General features: G+C 47.6%; 1 protein-coding gene and 1 long non-coding RNA gene across 3 annotated transcripts in view; one reads left to right on the forward strand and one right to left on the reverse strand.

Annotated features, from left to right (window-relative positions):
- Positions 1–18,204, reverse strand: part of ABLIM1 (actin binding LIM protein 1) — a 187,459-nt gene that overhangs the window by 27,344 nt on the left and 141,911 nt on the right. Inside the window, exons 8-12 of one of the 2 annotated variants that reach the window (XM_015557976.1) lie at positions 16,194–16,271; positions 7,338–7,415; positions 6,213–6,368; positions 4,169–4,204; positions 1,591–1,720 (exon numbers count right to left, since the gene is read on the reverse strand). In XM_015557976.1, the coding sequence (XP_015413462.1) occupies positions 1,591–1,720; positions 4,169–4,204; positions 6,213–6,368; positions 7,338–7,415; positions 16,194–16,271 (478 nt within the window). Of the gene's footprint in view, positions 1–1,590; positions 1,721–4,168; positions 4,205–6,212; positions 6,369–7,337; positions 7,416–16,193; positions 16,329–18,204 lie in introns of those variants that run through there. The other variant, XM_015557975.1, reaches the window with a different exon arrangement.
- LOC107181641 lies at positions 7,337–15,453 on the forward strand. The gene is made up of 3 exons (XR_001512311.1): positions 7,337–7,417; positions 7,575–7,580; positions 15,442–15,453. It is a non-coding gene; the product is annotated as an uncharacterized LOC107181641 (long non-coding RNA).

Raw genomic sequence — 18,204 nt, forward strand, 5'->3', positions numbered from 1 at the left:
TGGCAGGGCCAGACCAAATGATGTGGGGAACCTTACATGGCCCGTGGGCCAGACGTCCCCCACCCCTATACAGACCACAGGTATGCTATCAGGACCACACCAGCTTCACTTCACTAGGGCAGACCTTGAAAAAATGCTTAGAAAGCCTGATCATGGCATCGCGTATCTGTCACACACTGTGAAGGAGAGACGGAGGGATACGGAGAAGGGGGAATTTCTGAAGGTTACTGACATTAGAACCGTGACCAGGACAGATGAAAACTTTCAAGTGCTCAATCAGGACATGGCCTTGAAGGGAAGCAGTACCCCTCCCTCCCCCTCAGAGGGCTCCGGAACAATTTCCCAGCAGCCCCATGTCATTCTGACAAGGTCTTAGTTGGGGTCTCAGTGACCTCCCTCAGCAACATGCCCACACACAGGGGGGCAGCTTAAAGGATTTCTTGCCACCCAGATGGACAAAGGCTTACATCCAGACCCAGGTCCAGGGCACACATGAAATGAATATACTTGTACATGAAAAGAGAAAGGAATTCGTTGCCTGAAAATTCTCATTAACTTCAATATGAAAATGACTGTATCTCAACAAAGTATTGAGTCTAGAAAAAATACTATACATTACTGAAGGATCAAATAATAAAAATTCATTCCGCTAATAGCATTAAATCTATGGCTTTTGAGAAAAGATTGCAATCCTTTTACTTTTTATTCATTTCCTTTGGTTTTATTTTAGCATATAAGGGGGTTTGTCCTCATCAGTTGTGCAGAAGCAAGAAACTTACAATGAAGTTTTCATAGATGCATGTCACCACTAACCACGAGTTTGTTCAAAAGGCCCAAGTCTTCCTTTGGGAATCCCTTTCTTGGGAATTCTGGATCTGTGCTGGGACCCCCCCCCCATTCTTTTTTTACTCCCCATATGAGACACCCACTAACAGGGGTCAAATTCTGCACAGATAAAGGTCAACGGCAGTCCGTTACAATTTCATATTCTCTCTCACAATACATCTCTAATGTTTCCCAAGTCTGATTCAAAACCTTAGGGTTGGAATGTATCATAAAAGTAATATACAACCCTGAGCTTGTATACAATACTTTATTCTAGGAGGTGCTTAACCAAGCATGCTCGGTAACACCACGTGCCTGGAGAAGAGAAACGGAATAAACGCACCAACAAATGGCTAATCCTGGATCGTGGATGAGGCTGATGTGCCTAAAAGGTACATCAAACTAGTTTCTGTTGGAGATCATTAAAGTCTAAAAAAGATGAAATCTTCTTCAAGACTAAAGGAAAACCAAACCAAACCCCAAAACACCCTCCTTTGCTTACTGTCATTCCCTATCCAAATGTAATTATTTAATAAATCATAATGAATATAACCACAAAGTAACTCTGTTTTAAGAAAAGATGCAACACAAACTATAGTCAATAGGAGGTGTTTTTCTTTCTTGTGGTTTTTTTTTTTTTTTCTTGTGGTTTTTTTTCTGGAAGAGGGGTCAGTATTCGGCAGCCAGCTCTCAGCGATGGGGAGAAAGCCTCACACAGAAACGCGGACTATCATACAGAGTGAACCCTGGGAGCAGCGGCCTTACCAGGTCTGTGGAAATGCTGGGGAGAGCGGGACGTGGTGGGAGTGTAGCTGTGGCGGCTGTACACCGGGGAGTTGATGGAGCCCTGGCTGGTGGACCGGTGCATCATCCGGTCCCGAGCGTCCTGGTAGCCCTGGAAACACAGTGCGAGAAAGCGTGGGCACAAAGCATGCACCCGGGCCACGGTCACGTTCAAGTGATGTTGAGTCCCACAAAAGCTGCCCAGGGGCTCATGGATACACTTCAGGGCCCTAGTCCTTAAACATCATGCAGACAAGCATTCGTGGTTCATGCCTTCTGTTCAAGAACTATAGTACTTGCATTTACCCGGATTCTGACAGGCAGGCATGACAGACTCCAGTATTGACAGAGTCTGGGATAAGGGAGTCATTCCAATGACTACGTGTGTGTTGGGCTTTTCAGGCTTATGACGTTTGCTCACAGACATTGTTCCATCAGACCTGCACAATAAGGAAGGCGGGACACATACTATTGCTTCCCCTTGTTCCAGAAGATTCCGAGCAGGTAGGAGACCCATGGGTACGAGTGTAGCTCATACAGGCAGAGCCCGCCTCAGAGCCCACCTCCCGCTCCAATCTCAGCCCCTGTTCTGACCGCCAGCCCACAGTGTCCACAACACTCATCTGGTGACATTTTAAGCCGATTTTCCTGGAGAACAAGCTGGTGGTGGCCTCAGTCATTCTACTTTCAACTTTGGGAAACATATTCCAAGGGAATAATAAAAAAAATCTTTAAATGATCTTTAGAATTTACTCAAAGATATTTAAAATAACACCATTTTTAAGGAGCAAACTTTGTATTACATGCTTAGCAAGTTAGGGAGCAATTAAGTAAATGAGGGCATAATAACACCATCAGCATGTCACCCATGTCCAAGTCTAGAATATAATATATTATTTCTATATTTTTGCCCTTTATACCTAATAAAGGGCAAAAAGCCCCAGGCATCAACGTAATAGATCACTGTTTAAAGGATGAGTACTAGAATGCTTGGCATTTCAGGAATTTGTTGACCCCTGAAGTTTCTGCTGACATAGTAGAAGGTGGGAAGCGTGTGTGAGCAATGACTATGTTAACACCTCAGCACCTAGGGCTGCGTGAAATCTGAAAGCACATGGCAAGAGGCTTTGGCTTGATCCTAATGGGCTGTCACAATAAATCAAATAAAAACAACAATGAAACAAAAAGTCCCCAGATTATGTGCCTGAATCTTGCAACCGTTCAATAAGAGAAGTTAATTCTTCATAACCTCAGCTGTAATGATCAGAATGCTAATAGAAATTGATTATTCACAGCCCGCAGCCACAGACCATCAGAATATTACCGAGTTTTTCCTGTATCAAGTTATAGCAATAACTTAAGATTAGTTCAGTTTTATGTTGAAGATTCAGAAAGTTGCTTGGTTTTGAGACAAGACTATTGATTTTATTTATTGTTATTTTTAGGTGGGGCTAGATCTAACTCCGGAGGAGTTTGCTCATTGGATACCTAAGGAAATGCAAAATAATAGAAAGCACAATAGACACGCAGTCCCTTGGTTATTAGCTGTAATGGCTGCAATGAAAGAAAGGCCTGGGGCAGACTTGGTGCTGGACCGTGCTCGGGTCTGGGCTGGTCTGAGCTTGGGCCACTAGTCTCAGAGCCACCCCACAAAGGAAAATTATGTAGGGACGACCGAAAGCCACTGGTCACCAAGTAGGTAGTGAATGTGGGGGAAGGGTAAGCCTAGAAACTCCTGACACTGGGATGTGGGGTACAGTGTGGGGGAGTTGTTATATTTTGGGAGCGGTACTACAGCCACTGTGAAGTCTGTTTACCCAGAGAAGGGGGAAAAGATAATTTATTTTAGGCTAAAAGGTGTGGCCTCCTATGAAGGTGGCTGTTCACAGGACACACTATGACCACTGTTGGCCATTTCAGATAATCCAGTCTGCTAGGATTTGGGTAACTATGGATAAGGGGAGAGAGCCTCATGTTGGGACAAGTGGCCTCACTCCCTGTAGACCCTTCCTACCACTCAGAAACATAGGCTGATTTTACCACAGTCTCCAGTAAAGAGAACTTTACTGCTGTGCCTTTAACCCTATCTTACCTGCGAGGAAGCCTACAGCCTATATAATAAAAGGCTAATATACAAATCGACCGAACGGTGGAATGACTGGTTGCTATGATGCACACTGAACACCAGGGGGGCAGATGCTCAACGCAGGAGCTGCCCCCTGGTGGTCAGTGCGTTCCCACAGGGGGTGAATCGCTCAACCAGAAGCTGGGCTCATGGCTGGCGAGCACAGCGATGGTAGCCTCTCTCGCCTCTGTGGCAGTCAGACATCCCCCAAGGGCTCCTGGACTGTGAGAGGGTGCAGGCCAGACCGAGGGACCCCCCCCCCGCCCCCCGCCCAGGTGCACATATTTTGTGCACCAGGCCTCTAATTCATCATAATCTCGTGCACAGTTTTTTTCTGTTCTTTTATTTAATGTCCTTTCCCCCAAATCCTAGGCTAGGACAGGTCTGAGCAACTCCCCAGCTCCACCCACTATAAATTTCAAGAATGGCACTTACTTCTGCGGATGGAGTAGGAGACAAAGTCCTTGGAGACTAGAAGAATAAGAGAGAATTAAAATTCACTATGTTTATTAACTTGTCAGTTGTCAGTGTTGTATGTCAGCATCACCTGGAAACATTATTCCAAATACTCGTGCCTGCACCCCTTGCCTGCCCCCGTTCCTGATGCAGTGAGTTGAGAATGGGGCTCAGCAGGCACATAGTTCCCGGGTGACTGTGGCACATGTTTCTGCCTAAGAACCACGGGTTTTGATAAATATATGTGGTTGAGCTAGACAAATGGGAGTTATTCCCCCTCTATGCTCAACCAGTGCTGTTTACTGCTTTGAGTTACAGTGTCTACAGAAGTCAGTGAACATGATTATTAACCAAATGATAAGCACAGCAATCACATACAATGGTTTGATGACCGAAACAGGCCTGTAAGGACCGGGTCTGTGGCATCCTGCCCTGGTGGCCTTGCCAACCTGACCACCATTCACCTTCAGGCTCCGCCCTACCCCTGCTTTCTAAGGCACCCAGAATTTCAAGTTTACTCCTCCGGTGTTTCTAGAATGGCAGTATAAGGATTCTATGAAGGAAGTGTTAATAACTGAAGGAATACATCATCAAGTTGCTCCTACAGCTGCATTTGAGTGGCCGCAGGTGCAGCTATGCCTATTTGACCACTAGATGGCACTATGTGAAAACGGATATCACTTTCCCTGCCCAACCGACCATTTCAATTGCAGAGTAAAACCCAGATCGGAAAATAAACAAAAATGAACAATATATGGTACTTCTAAATAAACAGAAATAGGACTGTAAGTAAATATAATTACAAAATAAATATTATGTAATAATTGTGAACAAATTAAACAAAATCCCATTTTCATGCCTTTTCTTCATCTAAGATCGCACGGCACTGTGCGCTGTTACATGTACAGTCCGTTTCCACCTTGGCTGAATGGCTGATTTCAGACCAGAACTTGAGTGAACTCAAACTACTGTGTACGTGATTCCGGTGTAATAACAGGGAAACAAATTTAGAGGGAAGAATAATTTAGTCCAGGGGAAATACAGTAGAGCCCAGAGACCTGGGTAGGAGATGACAGCAGGAAACTCCGAGCCCCGGTGGGGGGAGGCGGGGGGAGGCCCCCGGGCTCAGTGGTGCTGGCCCAGCAGCAGGGTGGTCGGCTGGAAAAGCATTAGCACACCCCTAGGGGACAGTTACAAACCACAGTAACAATGGTCACGGCTGAATATTCACCGCCAGCCTAGCTCTCTGCTAACTGCTACAAAAGGTTAGTTCATATACATGAGCGTTCACAGATAATACATTGCTTAGATATGATATATATATTAATCTTGAGTTGGTAGTTAATTTAACCCTCACTGTCACCCGGAGGGAGATTCTGTCATGACCCTGTTGTGCAGGTGAAGAAACTAGGTCACCATGGTTGTCACATGGCTAACGTCATGCCACCAGCATGTGGAGTGCCCAGGTTACGCCGGGTGATTTGATTCCAGAACCCTGGCGCATACGCCTGTACTATATTGTGGCACCATCTCTCGAAATTCTTCTATTCTTGCACATACTAATTATCACCCTGTGTTAAAAACTGCAGCTGTCAAAATTGCAGGGTGTACTCTCTCTCCTCATGATCCCCATAAATATAGTTCAGCTGGCCCCAAGACCAGACCTCCCCACGCCGCCATCCCCACCCAGAAGACCCTACCTGCCTTATTCCTTCTGTGCAGCTCACAGACTCCCCTGTGAGCTCGGCCTCCTTCTCAGCAGGCCAGCTCCTCTATCCTACCACCAGGTATGAATGCTTCCTCATCCTTCCCCTGGTTTTCGTGCGGTTGGTCTGCTCCCCTGCCTCTCTGTAACCTCCTGAGGCCAAGCACAGGTTTTTGAGGACCTTAAAGCACCTGGGATGGAAGGCTGTGAATAATGTGCAATCAAAAGGACCCTCTGACTGGCCTAGATTCCAACTGGTAGTTCTTATACACATGACGTAAGCTGTTGCACGACTCGAAACTTGTAGGAACTTCTTACCTCCCCCTGGCTCTGTCTCTCCTGCTTGTCATCATAGCCGGAAGTGTAGAAAGGCTCATAGGTAATAAGATCTGGACGTTCGATATCATAAATCGCCTTGACCTTGGGAATGGCTGCTAAGTCCTTGTAATCCAGGATTTCGTTGTCCACTTTTGCCTGGCAAAGAGCAGAGAGAAAGGTTACTCTGCAGTCTCACCTCCGGGGAACTGCTGTCTGTGCTTTTCATTACGGGCTCAAAAAGTGACAACCTTAAAAATAGGCAAAAACAAAACACCTAGCTTAGCACAGGTGACCTCTAGAAAGTTGCCCCTTATATGTTAATCACATTAAAACTATAAGTCACCAAAAGCTTAGGAAAAAGTCTATATGGAATTCATCAAGTACAGAAGCCTGTACACCTTTAGGGTATTTCCCTCAGTTTACTCCAGAGAAGGAAAACTCCCACCTGGCTAAAATCAGTAACTGCATATTTAACCAGTAACTAAGTACTGAAATACCATGGTGGCAGAATTTAAGACTACTCAATATAAAGTGTATAATTTGCCCTGGCCCGGGTGCTCAATGGTTAGAGCGTTGGTGTGCACACCAAAGTGTCTCAGATTCGATTCCTGGCCAAGGGCATGTACCTGGGCTGCAGGTTTGATCCCTGGCCCTGGTCGGGGTGTGTGGAAGCAACCATACAATGTGTTTTTCTCATATTGATGTTTCCTTCTCTCTCTTCCTCCCTCCCTTCCTTCCTTATTTTCTTATTGACTCAATGCAAAAAAACACTCAGGTGAGGATTAACCAAAAATAAATAAATAAATAAATAAATAAATAAATAAAGTAAGTGTATCATTAATCCCCAAATATCTAGCTGCAAGCTAGGCAGAATAGTTTTTAAGTCCTGCATTGTATTTCTGCATGTTATGGATCATCTACTTGATAGCTCAGGATGGTCAGGTTCACAGATAAATTTAAGTTCCTGAAGGAGTACATGATTGAGAAGGCTGATCTACAAAAATGAAAATGGTCTCAGAAGAGAAACAGAAGTCGTTTTGAATTGTTCCATTTTGCATTATCCATCCACTACGACGACGGCTGCCTCGCCTGTCCCGGAAGTCCCTTCCAGAAGCGGAGACTTACATAGATAGTGTGGCCCGGGGACCCTGGGATGCTGGAGCCTGGTCTGGAATAGATGCTTTCGGAGGAAGTCCTGGTGGGCTGTGAAAGACAGTGACGTGTAAGATTTCAGGCCATGGCTGCAGATTCAAGACTGGCCTGAGTCCCTAAGCTTTGCTCAAAACCAAGCTGGTTAAGAAAGGGAAGATTTGTAACTTTACTGAATAACCTGGAGAGAAAGGTGGATAGCTGGCTGCACAGTCAGCTGTGAAAGTGCAGGGGGTGGGGGTGCTTTCTACCTTCTCTCCCTTGTGCCCTACAGGTCCCGGCTCTGCCTGCAAGCACGTTTCTCTGTCTGCATTGCCACAACCCACTGCCACCACCTGCGCATCTCGACTGTGACCATGGCCTCCTCTGTGGGGTTCTGCCTTCATTCTTGCTCCTTTTGAATCTACTTGGTACCCAGTAAGAACATAATTTGGATCATCACCATCCTGCTTTGGCCTCAGTGTCCTCTTAGAACAAAATCACACTCCTGGGCGTCAGGATTTGATCCCTGCTGTTCTCTGCTACTCCATCGCTCACAGGACATGGTGCATGCTCAGGGCTCTTACCTCGCTGCTCCCTCTGTCTGAAATGCCCTGAGCCCCAATGTTACTTAGTTGATTTTTCCCCCTCCTTCAGTCTTAGCTTAAGTATCACCTCCTCAAAGAAGCCCTCCCTGACTTTTCAATCCGGAGCTGACTGCCCTGGTTATTTTCTCATAGTGCCACTCTTCTCCTTCAGGAATAAAATGTATAACTTCATGGTTATTGGTTTCCTTGCATCATGCCTATCTCCCTCATTAACTTTAGTTGTGATCTCTGTCCACATAGGGTTTATTTTTTCACAGCATATGCCCAATGATTTGCACAAGTACAAAGAGGATGCACATATTTGTTGAGGGAATGAGCTAGAATGAATTAACTTTAAACAAACACTCTGTGTGTGGGCACTTGACTTATATTAAAGGCATAATTTGAGCCCAGTTATACCGGTCAGCCGCTAGGGAAGATAAGAGAAACTCCTCTTTAGAGCAGATGTTTAGAGAACCCTGTGGTGACAGGGGCGGGAGGGAAATGCATGAGCCGGACTCACTGCCTCCTACCGCAGCTCGGCCCCTTCTGGAAAAGGCCTGGTCTCGGAGGCCCTGCTCTCCTTGTAGCTCTGTCTTGGGGAAGGTAAGTTCTAGATCTACTTTAGGGAAGTTTCCACTGCTGTTTAGCACCTGGAATAGGAATGTCACCGAGTGAAAAGGACTCCTAAGAACCAGGGTATGGCATCACTAAGTAACTCAGCTCTGAAATGGTGAGAGCCGCCCCACCACACCCCTCACCTCACCGGCCCACACAAGGCCGGCAGTGACTGGACTCACTCTGATAGGAAGCACTGATCGTCTCAGCCAGGTCTCCGGTCTCTGAGACAGGAGGGCGGGTGGGGACTCTCACCGTGCACAGGTGGGCCTGTGCCAGGCCCCAAGGCCTGCCGCATGTAAGCACTTTCCTTCTAGTTACAATTTTCCAGCCACGGGCATGTCGCAATATGAGAAAATGCCCCAATCTGAGTATATTGAGAAAGGATTTACATAATTACACTACTCGCAAGTCCGTTTCCTTGATCCATTTCCTAATCAACACACAGAAGTGACACCAAGGCCAGCCCTCCATTAAGAAGAGACGCCAGCCTGGGGAAAGCTGAGCGAATGCGCCCCCTGCGGGGCACACATGAGCCACAGGCTGTCCTCAGCTTCCAGTGACCCGGAGCTACTATTGGCCAAACCCAATGTCAAAGTGAAACCTCCTAAGGAACAACAGGAGAATGCTAAGAGCAGCTAATAGTTATTGCGCACTCACTGTGCGGCAGCCCTTCCCAGGCTGGTCTCATTTAAAAATTCAATAGCCCCGTGAGGCCGGTTGCTTACTCCACAGATGAGGAAAAAGGACACATGCTCCAAGCCACACAGGCAGGCGAGTGTCAGGATCTGAACCCGGAGGACAGCCCAAGCTCTTCATCCTGCACTAAAGTCCCCCCCCCGAGCATAAGGTAACTGGGGCCATTTATTTCCCATCAACATACTATGGAACAGGGGAGGTGGAAATAAAGAAAAACATTGAGATCAAGTAGCAGAAAAGAGTGCCTGCAAACGGAAAATACTTTTATTGCCACTAGCTCCCCATGCTGGGTGGGGTGAGAACCCTGCTCTAGTGTTCTGTGCTGGGTGGGGTAGGAACCCCACACTGGCCCGCTGTGCTGGGTGGGGTGAGGACCCCACACTGGCTGGCTGTGCTGGGGAGGGGTGAGGACCCCACACTGGCTGGCTGTGCTGGGGTGGGGTGAGGACCCCACACTGGCTGGCTGCGCTGGGGTGGGGCAGGGGAGGATGCAGGACAGTCAGATGTCTCCAGTTACTGGCGTTGCTATGACAAAGGCCTGTTTTCATGAACAGCATCTAGGACACCATGTGAATGACCACGTGCACACTGAGCCTGGGGGTCTCGCCCACGTTCCTCATCCTGACTTTTTGCCAAATGTGGGTCAGGGATTCTTTCTGCCTTTGCTGTAACAATGCACCTGGGCTGGCTCCGCAGTGCTCTGTTCTCTCCTGCCCTGCGTGTGCTCACAGGAACACAGCTGGAGAACACGAGTGCACGTCGGGAGGGTCTCTAATGCTCTCTTCCCTGGAAGAGAAGAGGCCCCGTGGCTGAGCCAGCCTGTTTCCGCTCGGTCTCTCTCGGCCTTGCTCCCTCACTGGATCAGACGGTCCAGTGAGCTATGTCAGCGTTCTCAGAAGCATCTACCTGGCTCATATACTAATATATTGCTGGGTTAAAGGGTTTAAGAGTTATCCACCAACCTGAATTTTTATTGTCTCATTTGATTCTTTACTGGTAATTCAGATCAGAATCACTTCCAATCTGTATACCCCTGCCCAAGAGTCTCTGCTTCCAAAGTAAATATTTTAGAGTTTTAGAATCAGATAGTTTTCAAGGTCAAGTCAATGTCCACCACCTCCACCCAGGCTCGGGCTCTTGCTGGAGATCACTGGCGCGCCGTGTGCGTCCTCGGACTCCTTAGCGATGTTTGAGACACGCTCAGGTCTCTTGGGGGTTCAGCACGGCTCTTCCTTTCACTGCGCTCATCACTGTTTGCTTCTGCTGCATCCCCATCTCCCGATCTCCCTGTGACAGTCACTTCCGCAGGCATCTTGTGTATGGGTGGACTACAGTCTCCCTTGCCTATTTTCGCACAATAGCCCTTCTCTGCTTTCCTGTCTAAAATGAACTAATGGGATAAAACACAACTTTGTATCCTGTAATATAGCGAGGCGAAAAGGCTAGTTCAAAATCTTGGCTCTACTGGCTGTGTGACATTACATGAAGTTTTCCTCTCTCTCTCTCTCTCTCTCTCTCCTTTCCTCTCTCTCTCTCTCTCTCCCTCTCCCCCTACCCCCCACCCCCACTTCCTTGGGCTTCAACGTCCCCATTTATAGAATGGAGGAGAGGGTAGTAACAGCCCCACTTCACAGGGAGGAATGAGACAGTACATCTAAAGCTCAAGCATCTTGCCTGGCACTTCCCAGACATTTGACGCTAGACTGGGTTTCGTAGCCAGTTAATCTGAAACATGAAGGACGGCGCTGACTCTGTTCTGCTCAAGGGAGGACAGTCCTTTAGAACATGAGCTGCGTGGACCAGACTTCCCTAGAGCTCTCCGCAGCTGCCACACGTAGGTGGCTCCATCAGAACTCAGATGTTAAGTAAAGTATCGCAGGCCCTGGGGCCGCGGTCCCACCTGGAGCCGACAAGTGCCCTCCCCTCTTGAGAAGGCCCCTCAGAGGTGGTTCTGTACCCTCCAGGCAGTGCCGTCCTGCCTAGGGCTCAGCGCCAGTAATTAATGACCTTCTGTGCATCTGGTGCTGACCGGTGACCTTGCCCGCTGACCGGTGACCTTGCCCGGGCCTGTCTCACCTGCCAGGACAGGACGTGACTGGCTGCCCTTTGACCTGCGCTCAAGGCTAAAGCGCGTGCGGGATCGCTGCTTTTTGTCACATTCCCTCGTGGCCCCCAAAGTGTGTTTGCTCAATCAGCAGAGATTAGAGGTCTCTCCCTTAGGACGATCACAAAAGTACTTTGAAGAACGGAATTATTATCTTAGAGTTTCCATCTTCAATATTTGGAATTTTACATATTGATTCCAAAGATCTAGAACTTTAATATGTTGCATTTTAAATAAACATCCTGTTTACTGTTCAAAGAACCCCTTTTCCTCTTCCTGCTGTATTTTTCCATCTAATTAACACAAAACTTGCTGAGTGAGGGTCTCTATTGATCAAACATCACCAAAAGGCCCAGAGCTGTCTCCCAACAGAGCCGCTCAAAACCACTCAAACGGAAACACGTGTCGACCTCAAAAGCACAAACTCCTGACATGCTTTCCTTCTTTAAAATCCCTTCTTTACCACTAACTTAACTCTACGTCACCCCATTGGGCTGTGACAAAAGTTTACTGATGATCCGCATTTCTGTAGATGATCCTTGTGCACCATTATTTAACCTGAGTTACTATTTCAACCCACTCAGCTATCTAGGCTAACAACAGAGACCCAGAAGTTTCTACATGCATTCAACAACGCACTGGGCCAACAGCCTTTGTTTCTGGAATCCTCTGTGAAAGTTATGACGAACAAAATGACTCTCTTGCCTACATTATAAATGAAGATAATGTCAAATATTTCCCCCCTGCGGCATGCCCACAGAGACAGGAAACAAGGACTGTGACAAAGCTATTGAAGGCATATGCCATTTACTAGCTTTTCTTTAAGCACCTTTTCCTTCAGCTTTGCAGAAAAACAACAACTTGAAAGCACAGCTGGAAAAATCCAGTTCTTTGGCCAAAAGAAGAAGAAGAAAAACAGACACAGAAAAGGGGAGCGGGGAGGGGGAACGGGGAGCGAGGGAAGGGTGGAGAAGGCATACAGATATAGAAAAGGTTGTGAATGGCTGTGGCCTCTCAGAGTATTTTTCCAATAAGATTAGCCAAATCACTTCATTGTATTTGGCAACATAAGATCCTTCTAGTTGTATGGGCAGTCCTCACTCAATCTCTGGTGAAGCAGGGGCCTGTATGACCTACATTTATTTCCTTAGCAAACTGTTAAGCACTCACTTTTGATTTCAATAAAGATTTTTATTTTCCTCAAAACAAACAAATAAAAAAAGAAAACCCCACCAACAAAGAGAGGTCTTACCAGTAGACTAAGTAGTTCATTTCAAGGAGAAAGAGAAAAAAATGGCATTTGATCACTAATGGCAGATGCTTGAAAACGCGCGTCTTTCTGTTTTCTGTATGAACTCTTTGTGTAAAAATAAAAAGCCCTCTAACCACCTTTCAGCTGATTCCCCCTAGGCGTTGACATTGTCCATCTGTCCTACCACTCAGAGGGCAGAGTCACAGACTGAAAATTACACTGACGATATATGCTTCGACTCCAGCTCTTGTCATCCTTCAAATATTGACCATTAAAAACAAAAACAAACAAACTTACCAGAGCTCTGCCTTTCGAGTGAGCAGAGAAACGACATTTTCCATTTACTTTCGATTATGGTCACCATGCCGCCTCGTCCAGTCTTAGAAGGCGAGTCCGGCAGGCCCCTCGCTGCCCCCGCCCTCCCCACTCAGCAGGAGCAGATGCAACAACTACTTCATCTACTTCGCATTCACCCAAAGCCATGCTCTAAGAAGGGGAGGCACTACAGGCAGCTGGCAACCAGAGGGGGCAGATCTTGTGAGCACCGACGGGACAACTACTGTCGGAAGGTGACGGACACCTTACGCAGAGTGCCGCTGAGGGTGACAGTACCTGCCTGGGGTTTTTGTTGACGTTCACTAGACAAGGCGGTGGTCGCTGCAGAAGAAGGAATACTTTTAAAACCTGCAAACGCTGACTCTCCAGAAAGGGTGAGACCAACTACTTTGGAAACAGGAATTTGTGTTTGAGCGGAAGCAGGAGGGGCCAAAGGGCACAACCCCCTTCTCCGGAGAGTTTCACAGGTGCCATCAGCCTTCACTCTGGCCAGGAGGCCTCACTGTCTCTCCAGCTTCCATCGTGATACCTACACATCCTGATGGATTGTAAAGACCAACAAGAACAAAACATTCGAACAGGGCAAAAGCTGGGAACAACGCAGCATGTATTGTAGCGACCTTAATAAAACAAAAATCCACAATATGATTTCCTTGTTCTAGACATACATAAGGCCCTAATGAGCTCGTCTAAAAATATATACACATGAGCCCCGGCCTGTGTGGCTCAGTTGGTTGGAGCATCGCCCCATGCACTGAAGGATTGCTGGTTGTATTCCCAGTCAGGACACATGTCTAGGCTGTGGTCCAATCCACAGTGGGGGCACATACGGGAGGGGAGGCTACAGATCAACGTTTCTCTCATACATCGATACTTCTCTCTCTCTCCCTCTCCTTTCTCCCTTGCCCTTTCTCTAAAATAACCAGTAAAACATAAACTTGGGTGTGGATTAAATATATATTTATATAAAATACACACATGGTATTTTGTATACAGGGTTGGGCGAATGTAGGTTTACAGTTGTTGGTATGGAAAATAATACAGTAATAAATAATAATACCAGAATAAACTCTGTTTTGCGTACTCAGAACTGTGACCCTACTTTTGCCGACCCCTGTTTTACAAGTTTGTAAGAGTGTATAACAGGTGAATGTTAGTTTTAAAATAAACAAAAATCTCACATCCAGTTTGTATGGCAGCCCTTTCATGCTCTGGACTCCAAAGCCACCGCAGAGAGAAGCCCACTTTTAGAATGAAAGCAAGTGTCCCCTCGAGTTATTCCAAAGGTGGCCCCGGGAACATCATGAGCTTTGTCTACAGTGAATGGCAGCAGGAACTGCAAGCGCTCAGTACTGAGTGTGACCTATGGACCCAATCTGCTCTTCACATCCAGCTCTTCAGAGGCACGGGGTGGAGGGGACCTCGGCCAAAGGCCTGTTTTCTCTCCCAGGCCCCAAACTGTCTACAGCTCCAGCTTTCTGTGAAGGAGCCACAGGTGACTCGATATTTGCAGCTGGATAACGGGGATCAGATGTCCCCTTTGCATAACAGGATAGGAAGAGAGAAGTTACTCAAGACAGACCTCTCTCTCTCTCTGACCCACCACTTCTCGCCATGCTCCGCATCTCTTAAATGTAAGGGTCTGGTGCAAACCAAAATACTTCCCACTTGATGGTGGTCTTTCCCTCCAAGTCACGAAGAGGCATCACCTGGTTGTTGCCTTAGGATGGTGAAATAGAACACTCTGAGTTATAAAGTGTCCTATTGGGGGAAGACACCCCAAAATGATCGAAAAAGCCCCTTCTTGCCGAGCAGAGGCACTCATTCTGAGCATTCTCACTTACAATGGGGACGATCTTTGGCTCAAGAGACTATAATTCCACTTTATGGGATACCCCACCGCTGGAGCTGAAGCGTTAGGACATAATGAAAGTCACATGACAAGCCTGCGCTGGAGGCACCCAGCATCGCGGGCGGATGCAACACCCCCGAGGCCTGGAGTCTGCGGGAGGCCCTGCTGATGGCCTGCGCAGCCGGGGGCTGGCTCCATTCTGCCGATGAAGCAGCTTAGGGGTTGATGTCTGAAAGATTTCCTTCCACTTTAGAACTCGATACATCTAACTGCGTTTCAAATCATTCCAAGGAGAAGTTTAAACCGAAACGCCTCTCCTCCTGAGGGCGGGCCTGGCAGGCCCAGGGCAAAGGCGCCCGCGGAGCCCAGGCGGGAGCGGCACTGCCCTCTGGCGTTGCCGGCAGAGCCACTGATGGGCTTTGTCTGCACAAAGGTGGGTGTGGAAGGTCACTTTGTCGTTCAACAGGCCCAGGTTTCCACTGATTCTCAGAGACGCCTAGAGATGGCCGCATCTGTGCTGGGAGCACCATCTCCTGCCTCACTGCTCATCTGTGGAGCTGGCTGCATGCTCCCTGCTTCTGTGGGACCCTGACGGGTCATGCTGCCAGCAGACTTAGCCAGCATTTAATGCGCTCCTCTCTCTGTCTTCCCAGTTTCCTCCCTCTCTCCCCTTGTGCAATAGTGGAAAGAACATGAATTATGGGTTCTCATCCTAGCCCTTCCACTTATCGGTGGGTAACTCTCGGGAAGTTCCTTAACTATGATAGGTCTCAGTCCCTCCATCTGTAAAATGGGAATAAGGATAGCTCTCACACAGGAATTCTCTGAAAGAGTGGATGAGAGTGCATGTAAATCTCTTAGCCTTTGAAGAATAGGTGCTGGTCTCATTTGTTTCTTCTCCTAATTCACGACCTGTTTATGAGCCAAACCACTCCCTACCCAAGCCTATGCCCACCACCATGCTTGTGCTGTTCCCTTCTGGGCCCCCCTGTCCCGTCCAGCCTCGAGGAAGTGCCTCCTGCACCCTTTGGCTCATCTGACCCGCCCTGAGCGATGGATCCACTTCCTGTGATATGTTTCCATAATTATGTACCTATCTGTCTGCTCTTCCCGACTAGTCTACGTTATAGCATCCAGCCCACACTACGCCTGGTGCTCGGCAAATTATTTGTTCAATGAACAAACGTGTGAACACGGCACCACACGGTAGCTTCTAAGGCGTCTGCTTTAATCAAGACAACGCTGTAGCCACTGCTCTACAGGAAAAGGCCAATCAGAGAAGACAGCCAGAGTCAGTCGTGAGGTGCACTCTGTGGGGTGAGAGGAAGCGGGGGCCCGGGCGGTTACGTGGGAGAAGCAGCCGGGAGGGAGAGCGGCAGAAGCCTGGCCCACACACAGTGCCAACCTGCAGCGACGGGGACCGTCCTGTGCGTCGGATCAGACTTTTGGGATAAAAGAAATCGGAGGGAGAATAGTTTGGCGGCTGCCGTGAAACAGGAAACAAAGGGAGAATGAACAGAGACATAAACTCAATTCGGAAACACTAGAAAAATGCCCTGGGGAAAACAGATTTGACAGTTAACAGCAAGGGTCATCGCTTGAGTGGACGTGTGTGAATGTGTATGTTTGGGGCCCGTGTTTGAAGCATATTAACTAGTCTCCAAAATGCAGCATAGTTGCCTACGTTCTACCCCCATTTATTTTGGCCTAAACAGCCCCTATGACAGTGGTTCTCAACCTTCTGGCCCTTTAAATACAGTTCCTCATGTTGTGACCCAACCATAGAATTATTTTCGTTGCTACTTCATAACTGTAATGTTGCTACTGTTATGAATCGTAATGTAAATATCTGATATGCAGGATGGTCTTAGGTGACGTCTGTGAAAGGTTCGTTCGACCGCCAAAGGGGTCGCGACCCACAGGTTGAGAACCGCTGCCCTATGAAGTGGAAGAAGCCAGTGAAGCCATTGAGAGATGTCCCTTTAAGAATCTGTTGTCACAAACACCCCCTGTGAGTTTTCGAACATCAAGAATGTGGCTCACTCCGTGGTGCTGCTGAAAGACTCTAAAACATTTTCCTTTTGCTATGGTAACCGCACTAACGGGACACCCGGTGAAAGGCCTGGAAATCTGGGCTGGAGATTTGTGACCTCAGACACACCCATCAGAGAGCACGACATGCATTCCCTCACTCAGACACCAGCTCCCCTGGAGGTCTCACCATGTCGGCACGCACCCCACTCGGGCCCATCGGGACCACTTCCTCTTGGAGGTACGTCACTCTCCTCACTATTGGCCCGAGCCGAGGGCGGGCCTGGCCTCGCCAGCGGTAAATGTGGGCGCTAGGGGAGGAGCTTTGGAATTCTCTGGTAAAGCTTCGAGAAATGAAGGAGAAACAAGAGCCCCCTTGGCTAGAACGGGTGGAACTAGTCACTAGTTGTTTTCATAAGCTTATCCAGAGAGTCCCATCAAGATGCAATTAAAAGCACTGATTCAAAAAAAAATCATTTTAGTGACACCATCTGCAAACTCAAGGATTCCTTCCTTCAAGAGAAAAGACCCCATTCCATGCAGTGTGGCCTCATTAGCATTCTTGCCTTTGTCTCCCAGACTTCATAGGGGACGAAATAAAAAGATTATTCGAAAGACAGTGCAAACCATTGGCTACTTGGGTGGTTTCTGGGCAGGATCCCCATGCCATGTTGTGAATTTTACATTTTTATGATAAAAGTGACAATAAGCACCATCTTTAACATTCTAGTAGTTTATAAAGATACCCCGTTGCCATAGCATCGTGGTTCCTCAAAGATCCCAGAATCTGGAGCCCAAACACAGGCCCAGCAGTGAGGGCTATACATGTACTCAAGTTGACACTATATGTCAAACCAGAAACCCAAACCGTCCTGATACTGGGGCACATGATTTTTCAGTTTGTTTTATCTTTACTCAATTATTCTGAGAAAAAAATGGCTTTTTTTCCTCCCCTTAAAGTGTGCTCCTTCTTATGCCTGTTAATGGCAGACTGTGGAGAAATGAGACCACACTCTAGTCTGGCCTTCAAAATAAATTCAGTCCATTCTCTTCCCTGAGACACCATGTGGATTACAGTCAAACGCCAGCTTTTCCAAGGGCACTGCTCAGTTAGCTAAATGGAGGAGGGCCTGGGGCCTGGATCCCATCTGATTATTGCTCAGGTGAAAAACTGGGGGTGCCTGAACAGGATACAGATCCCGATAATGAACTGAAAACTGTGTAGACCCTTTGCTTCGGAAACAAATAAAATTGTGGCCCCTGGTGGCGTTCTGAGATGGACTAAGACCGGTGGGCTTTAGAAGAGAGAGATAAGAGGATCCATCCTTTTGCCCGTGTGCTAGGTGGTCTAGGACAGTTACCGGAACACTTTGATGCTAAGAGTT

The sequence above is a fragment of the Myotis davidii genome, unplaced genomic scaffold, assembly GCF_000327345.1.
Source record: "Myotis davidii unplaced genomic scaffold, ASM32734v1 scaffold107, whole genome shotgun sequence".
In the NCBI taxonomy this organism is placed as follows: domain Eukaryota; kingdom Metazoa; phylum Chordata; class Mammalia; order Chiroptera; family Vespertilionidae; genus Myotis; species Myotis davidii.